Source organism: Garra rufa, chromosome 4 (assembly GCF_049309525.1).
Source record: "Garra rufa chromosome 4, GarRuf1.0, whole genome shotgun sequence".
NCBI lineage: Eukaryota > Metazoa > Chordata > Actinopteri > Cypriniformes > Cyprinidae > Garra > Garra rufa.
Window position 1 is genome coordinate 11,013,209 of NC_133364.1, and position 7,921 is coordinate 11,021,129.

The 7,921-nt window shown below is 32.3% G+C and overlaps 1 protein-coding gene across 1 annotated transcript; it reads right to left on the bottom strand.

The window, feature by feature from the left end:
• Positions 1 to 6: 6 nt before the first annotated feature.
• Positions 7 to 7,704, bottom strand: glt8d2 (glycosyltransferase 8 domain containing 2). The gene is made up of 9 exons (XM_073838639.1): positions 7,574 to 7,704; positions 4,791 to 4,880; positions 4,520 to 4,712; positions 2,778 to 2,895; positions 2,496 to 2,583; positions 2,207 to 2,319; positions 1,958 to 2,124; positions 1,764 to 1,876; positions 7 to 261 (listed from the first exon to the last, which is right to left on the bottom strand). The coding sequence occupies exons 1-9, from the start codon at positions 7,590 to 7,592 to the stop codon at positions 95 to 97; spliced, it is 1,068 nt and encodes a 355-aa protein (XP_073694740.1). The 5' UTR covers positions 7,593 to 7,704; the 3' UTR covers positions 7 to 94.
• Positions 7,705 to 7,921: the final 217 nt, after the last annotated feature.

A 7,921-nucleotide genomic window follows, 5' to 3' on the forward strand; every position in this document is an offset into this window, starting at 1 on the left:
ATCCAGTTTGGGTGCTATTAGTTTCTTTTTATTTAGTAGCCTCAGTTCTTGGAGTGGTTTGTATCAAGTATCAAGGTTTAAAGTTAAATATTGTTCATGGTCGTACCAGGGTGAATCTTCCTGTGGGGTCTGGGATAAACCATTTCTCCCAGAGGTCTAGATGGACGCAGGGGTAGTTCCAGGGCTTGAAATGGCCGTTCCAGTGTAGTAAGCGTGCATCTCTGAGATAGGATCTGGGATAAAGGGCATCAGGACTCCATCCTTCATAGAAAACAAGAGTATTTAGTTTGTGTTGATTTGCATTGCTGCAAATTTAATTTTACAAATCTTCACATTTTCTCTTGAAAATCCTATGATCTAAGGACTTGGTCTAGTCTACAAATCAAACATCTCAGGTGAATTATGCATAGGCTTATTGGGCATTAAATTGACTCTTAAAAATATAGGGAATATGCTTTTGATACATGATATTTAAATATATTTTAAAATATAATTTATTCCTGCAATGGCAAAGCAAATTTTCAGCATTACTCCAGTCTTCAGTGTCACATGATCCTTCAGAAATCATTCGTATATGCTGATTTGCATATTAAGAAACATTTCATAAATGTGGAAAATGGCTGCGCTTAATATTTTTGTGTAAACTGTTTTATTTTCAGGTTGCTTTGAATAGAATTATGCATTTCTTCAAATTTGAATTATAAATATCTTTACTGTCATTTTTAACAATTTAATGCATCCATGATAAATAAAAGTGTTCCTTTTTGAATGGATATATACTTTATAATACATAAACGTTTAATAACTATAATCACTGTCTGGTAAATACTTGTGTGTATTCTTTAACTACAGCTGTGCATAATTTAATGTGTGTATAGAGAGAGAGAGAGAGAGAATGATTTTATCAACACACTACCAGTCAAACATTTTTATTGTCTCTTCAGCTCACCAAGCCTGCATTTATTTGATCCAAAGTACAGCAAAAACAATTCTGACATTTAAAAATATTTTTAGTTTAAAATAACTCTCTTATATTTTAGAAGTCATTCTAATATTCTGATTTGCTGCTCAAAAGCATTATTAATATGTTGAAAACAGCTGAGAATATTTTCAGCTTTCTTTAAATAGAAAGTTCAGAAGGACAGCATTTATCTGAAATAAAAAATTGAAATAGAAAATGCAACATTATAAGTGTCGTTGTCATCACTTTTGATCAATTTAAAGCGTCCTTGCTACATCAAAGTATCAATTTCTGTAATTTCTTTCCAAATAAATGCTAATCTTTGGATGTATTCATATCCATCAAAGAATCCTGATTTTTTTTTTTTTAAATTACACTTTTTTTTGAAATATTGCAAACAATAATATAACATTAGAATGAGTTCTGAAGGATCATGTGACACTCAGGACTGGAGTAATGATGCTTAAAATTTAGCTTTGAATTCACAGGAATAAATTGCATTTTCAATAGTACAAATATTTCAAAATTTTTACTGTTTTGCAGGATTTTTGATCAAATAAATGCAGGCTTGGAGAGCAGAAGAGACTTTAAAAAAAACCAAAGATCTTATTGCTCAAAAGCTTTTGAATGGTAGTGTAAATATGGCTTTATTTGTCATTTTTATTGAAGCTAATGGATAATAATAGGGACAAATTACATAAATACATATAATTAGAGTCCAAATATTTGATTAATATTAGAAATACTTAAGAAATAAGTAATTATTCAGTGAGATTTGGCAGAAAAAAGTTAGAAGACAAACCCAGGTGTCTGACGTGCCACATTGAGTCAATGGTTGTGTATTTATCATAAAAAACGATCAGCATTGGAGGGGTGGCCACACCACCTGCCATAGCACTGCTGTACAGATTCTCCCTGCAGTGACAAAGAAAAAAAAATCTGTTAAATCTGAACTAATTCGATCTTCTAATAACTCAGTATGAACCAACACATCACCTGACATTCCTAGCCATCCATTTCTCCAGCTGTTTAGTTATTTTTTGCTTTTTCCATTCACCAAGGTCCGCCACAAAAACACCTGGATTGAAGGAGCAGTCGCTGGGGTTGATGCCCAACTCTCTGACTTCCTCTTTGCGGTAGTCCAGAAAGCCCATATAGGTTGTCTGTGAGAGGCAATTGTGTTTTGATAAAATGAAAAATAGAAATCAATCCATGTAAAAATAACTAAATACCAGAAATACACACCTGCATGCCCACACTGCGCACCATCTCATGCGTTGGGGGCAGATCACAGTCTGAGGCGAATGCAGCAGCGTGTCCCGCTTTCAGATTTATGTTATACAGTTCCTGTATATCTCCTTTAAGTCAGATGTAACAAAATCATGCCTTGTCACAGTGAATAGAGCAGTGGAGTGGTTTCATTTCATGCACTTGACATATTTGATGACGATAGCTTTTGTATCAGTGCAACACAAGTACAAGTGTAAGGTTAGTATCAATATCAGATGCTTACACACATCATAAAGCATTTCACCTTGCACTATGACGTCATCATCCAGGTAAACGATCCGTTTGTGATTTTCAATGGCGAGAAGGGGTAAGTAGAACCTCACAAAGTTAAGCTGCGGCACAAAAAGAAACCAGGATCAAGAATTAGTATGAAGGAGTCTATGGTTTGTCTAAGAAAATGTCATGTATGCTTGATTTAGTTTAGGGTGAGACTGAAGAGAAGAGTCATTTGGTCATACAGTGTACTAAGTGACCAGACCTTTTAGAAATAATGAAGAGTTTGCTTCCAGAAAACAGCAGAACTCACAGGGTGCAGCAGTTCTGGTCTGGATGAGTCCGGATTGACTTTTCCCTTCAATACCATCGGATTGAACTCCAGGATCTTGTATTTGATTTTTCTCAGCTGGGTTTTTTCTATGTATTCCCTGTTTGAGTCCAGAAAAAAAAATGCTTATTTAGGCATATGGGAGAATATTTATTGACTGAGCATGTTTCTGATTTACTATTGAGACATGTCATAATGTCAACCAGTCATAAGGGTAATTTCTTTTTGAAACTGAGATTTATAAATCATCTGAAAGATGAATAAATAGGCTTTCCATTTATGTTAGGATAGGACAATATTTTGTTGAGATACAACTATGTGAAAATCTGTAATGTGAGGGCGCAAAAAATCTAAATATTGAGAAAATCACCTTTAAAGTTGTCCAAATGAACTTAACAATGCATATTACTAATCAAATTAAGTTTTGATATATTTACGGTAGGACATTTACTAAAGATCCTCATGATCTTTACTTAATATCCTAATGATTTTTGGCATAAAAGTAAAGTAAAATGTAATGTAAATGTAATAAAATGTAATTTTGCTTATTGCTATACCTGTGCGACTTATGACTGGTTTTGTGGTCCAGGGTCACATTTTTGTTCATTAAAGCTAAAACAACTTTTAAAATCATTTTTATTCAATGAAATATAACCAAAATGAAAATACACCTGAAATAACAATAAATGCATCCTAAATAGCAATATTTACCAAAAAAAAAAAAAAAAACTACTACATGACAAAAGCACATTCTAGAATTACTGAAAATAAAAAAATAAAGCAGATAAAACTACACAAGTTTTAAAAGATGTGTATTATGCTAACTGACAATAATTAAATTTAATTGAAATAAATTGAAATAATTCAAATTAAATAAAATACATTTAAATGTATTTGAATTCAATATTATTATGTACTATATATTATTATAGTATTTTCATTTTCTTATATATATTCTTACTTCATTATCACAATAAAATTGCATATATACAATAAAATAAAAATATATAATTATTATAATATTTTATTGTTCATTATAATATAAATATATATTTATATATGTGACCCTGGACTACAAACCCAGTCATAAGGGTCATTTTTTTAAATTCATCTGAAAGCTGATTACATTTTTTCATTGATGTATGGTTTTTTGTACACATATATACATATATATATATATTCAGGTGTATAAATATATAGTGAGCCTATGTATAAATAATTGCAATGATTCTCAAGTGCAGAAGGTTGCAGGAAACAGAAAGAAATGCAAACAAATGCAAATAAACTTCAACTAACCATAATAAATGCAAATATATAGGCTTATCTACTTTTAAAAGGGAGAAGATGATCCTTCATAGCTTATGTTATTGATGTCAAAGGGTCCGATTAAATGCTCCAGTATTTTGACACATAAAGGTTTATAGCAGTGGTTCCCAACCGTGTTCCTGAAGGCCCCCCAACACTGCGTGTTTTCCATGTCTCCTTAATCAAACACACCTGATTCAGATGATCATCTCATTAGTAGAGCCTCCAAAACCTAAAATGGGTGTGAAAGACAAAGGAGAGATGCAAAATGTGCAGTGCTGGGGGGCCTCCAGGAACGTTGTTGGGAACCACTGGTTTATAGTATTAATAATGTTTGATTTTAAGAATATCTGTATTGAAATGTTGTACAATAAACTACTTGATGTGTTGGATCATCATTTTTGCGTTAAAGGCTATACCTTATTTTTTTGATGGCATCTCGCAGGGTAACTATGTAGAAGAAAACGCTGGAACGACTGTTGCTGTAGACGCTGTTGATGGTTGCCATTGCAGCACCAATACGCTCCTCTGAAGCACAGATGACCACAGGGATGTCAATGTCCATCTCCTTCTCGTCCTCAACACCCATTTTGCCCTCATCTTTCTTGGGCACTGCATAAACCACAATACGATCAATATAACAAACCAAATATGTGCGTATACTTGCATATCAGTAGCCTGCAAGTGCACCTGAATACTTAGCCAGCGTCTGTAGTCTGGTCTTTTTGTACAGAAGAGCAAAAGCCACCAGGATGAGCAGAATGAGGAGACCACGGTTGACTGGTAGAGAGAGAGATAGAGAGATATGACTTGACCAGGGTTGGGCCACTTGAGGACACTGTCCTTCAGAGTTTATCAAACACACCTGCCTGAAGCTTCTAGTGATCTTCAAAACATTGATTGTTCAGGTGTGTTTGATTAGTCTGCGGGACAGTGGACCTCCAGGACTGAAGTTGCCTATTATCTTAAGTAGCATGGGTATATTTGTAGCAATAGCCAACAATACATTGTATAGGTAAAAATATCTCTTTTTCTTTTATGCCAAAAATCATTAGGATATTAAGGAAAGATCATGTCTCATGAAGATATTTTGTGAATTTCCTACTGTAAATATATAAAAATGTATTTTTTGATTAGTAATATGCATTGTTAAGAACTTAACGATTTTCTCAGTATTTTTATTTTATTGCACCTTCAGACTCCAGATTTTCAAATAGTTGTATCTCAGCCAAATATTGTTCTATCCTAACAAACCTTACATCAATGGAAAGCTTATTTGTTCAGCTTTCAGTTTGGAAAAAGAGACCCTTAAGACTGATTTTGTGGACCAGGGTCACATATGAAAAAAGTGACCACTAGAGGTCACTATAAGATAATGCATGAGGGATGATTTACAACTGTTCTAATTGCTACCAACTTAAAAATAATAATAAATAAGCATTGGTAGTCAAACTGGAATAAGTAGCTATAATTCATATACTACACTTTAAAAAATTATGTTTCTATGTTGTAAACAGATTATTACTAGAGTATGTGTATTTCAGTCTTTCTACTTCAAGGTTTCATGTTTGAATTAATGCATTACTTGAAGTTTCTTTTTAATTATTTGTAAAGCAATTTCTGAGCAAAATGTTTTATTGCTTATTATTTGTATTGTTATTGTTTACCTCAACTAAAAAAATCTAAAATTAAAAAAGCTAAAAAAGCTCAAATTAAATAAAATATAATTGTTAGATGAAAAGTTAAAAATATAAGAAAATATAAGAAATTTTGCCTTACTTGTAAAAATGATTTTTTTGAATTTTAAAATAAAACAAAGAATACTGAAGTATATTTTACACATAAGCACTATTTCAGTTTTTCTACTTCAGTGTGTTACTTGATGTTACTTTGTAATTATTTGCGAATTTCTCTAGCAATTTCTGAGCGAAAAATTTTTATTGCTATTTTTTGTTATTTTTCAACTGTATTGTTATCCTTTACTAACACTAAAGACAACGCTATTTACAGTCTTTTTTGGTAATTTAAATAAACCTGAAATTAAATAAAATACAAATATTAGATGAAAAGTTAAAAATGAAAAATCTTGCCTTTACTGTAAAAAATTATTTTCGGATTTTAAATAAAACAAAGATTACTGAAGTGAAATTTATTAGCAATTTCTCAAAAAAAAAAATGTATTTAGTGTTGTCAACTAACTGAAGGCAGTTTAAGTTGAAAAACCATAATTATTAAAACTAAAACGGAAATAAAAGTATATTAAATCTATATAGTAATATTTAAAAGAAAAGAAACGTGAACAAAAAAACACTGAAAATATAAGAAATGCTCATTCAAAATGTGAATAAATACTATAATAATACAGATCTGACACAAAAAGGTGAAATCTAATATAACTTTTTTGGGGTGTAGTTAGGGCTAAATAAAATAAACATGCATGTGTTTTGTTGCTTTCCATTCCTTGACTAATGCAAAACATGTTTTTATACCTCACGGCCTTAATGAAACTGAGGAAAAAGAAAGGAAAGCATTGCTTACACTGACCAAATCTGTTTAAAAACAACTGGTTCATCAAATTTCTACTATTACAATGACATGGCATTTAAAAATAATACTGTTAATTGAGCATCTATGCTTTAGATAAAGAGTAAAACCTACAATATAAAGGCCTGCAATTAAAAAATACCCACTCAAGATAACTCTGGCTTCAGTAAATGTGTTCTGAGTTGGATTTCCAGGCAGAGATCTCGCTATGCATCACTTTTATGGTTCCTTATCTGTCTGGTTACCTCATTTACTCTGGGATGACCAGTGGGACTGACCCCTCCTCCAACACATGCACACACACACACACACACACACACACACACACACACACACATGTTTGTTTTTGTGAATTGTGGGGACATTCCATAGACGTAATGGTTTTTATACTGTACAAACGATATTTGCTATCACCCTACACCTTCCCTACACCTAAACCTAGCCCTCACAGGAGACTGTGCATATCTTTACATTCTCAAAAAAACGTATTCTGTATGATTTATAAGCCTTTTGAAAAGTGGGGACATGGGCAATGTCCTCATAAGTCACCCTCTCCTTGTAATACCTATGTCATACCCATGTTATTACACCAATTTGTGTCCTGATATGTCACAAAAACAAACACACACACACACACACACACACACAGGACACATTCCTGTTTTGCAGCACAGCAGTGCAAAATGACGCACTAAAACATTCTCAAATATCAGTTTTCCATGAGATTTCACAATCAGAGTGATCTCAAATCATGTACGTAAGACTTTTTGTTTTGTGTAAGGAGTCTGATTCAGAGTGTGACTCATGCACTGGACGTGATCACTAACCTTGGATGTTTTTCCATGTATTATGAAACAGTGATGCAATAAACAACTGTACAAGGGGACTCGTGTAAATGCAACCTGCAAAACTTGTTGCATGTTACTTACTTTTCCTCAACAAAGCCATTTTCCCCCATCAGCATCTGTAAAGAGAAAGAGAGAAATAAAAAATGCTCAGATATTTCAGGGGATTTTGCTTTGTTAGATCTAGAAAACTAGCAGATTTATTTTAAAATCGCAGCACTTTCCTGTAAAACATTTAATATAACTCATTTAAAGAACAAAAGAAATCAATGCGTAATGCCAGCAAGTTTTAAAAACTTTACTTCAAAGATAAAAATTTGCAATTATTATTAAAACTGACTTCAGTAGTATTATTTACAATTATTGAAATATTAAATTTTTAATTATTAAAAAGTGAGCCAAAAGGAATTAAAAGTGTATTTAATTCTTACT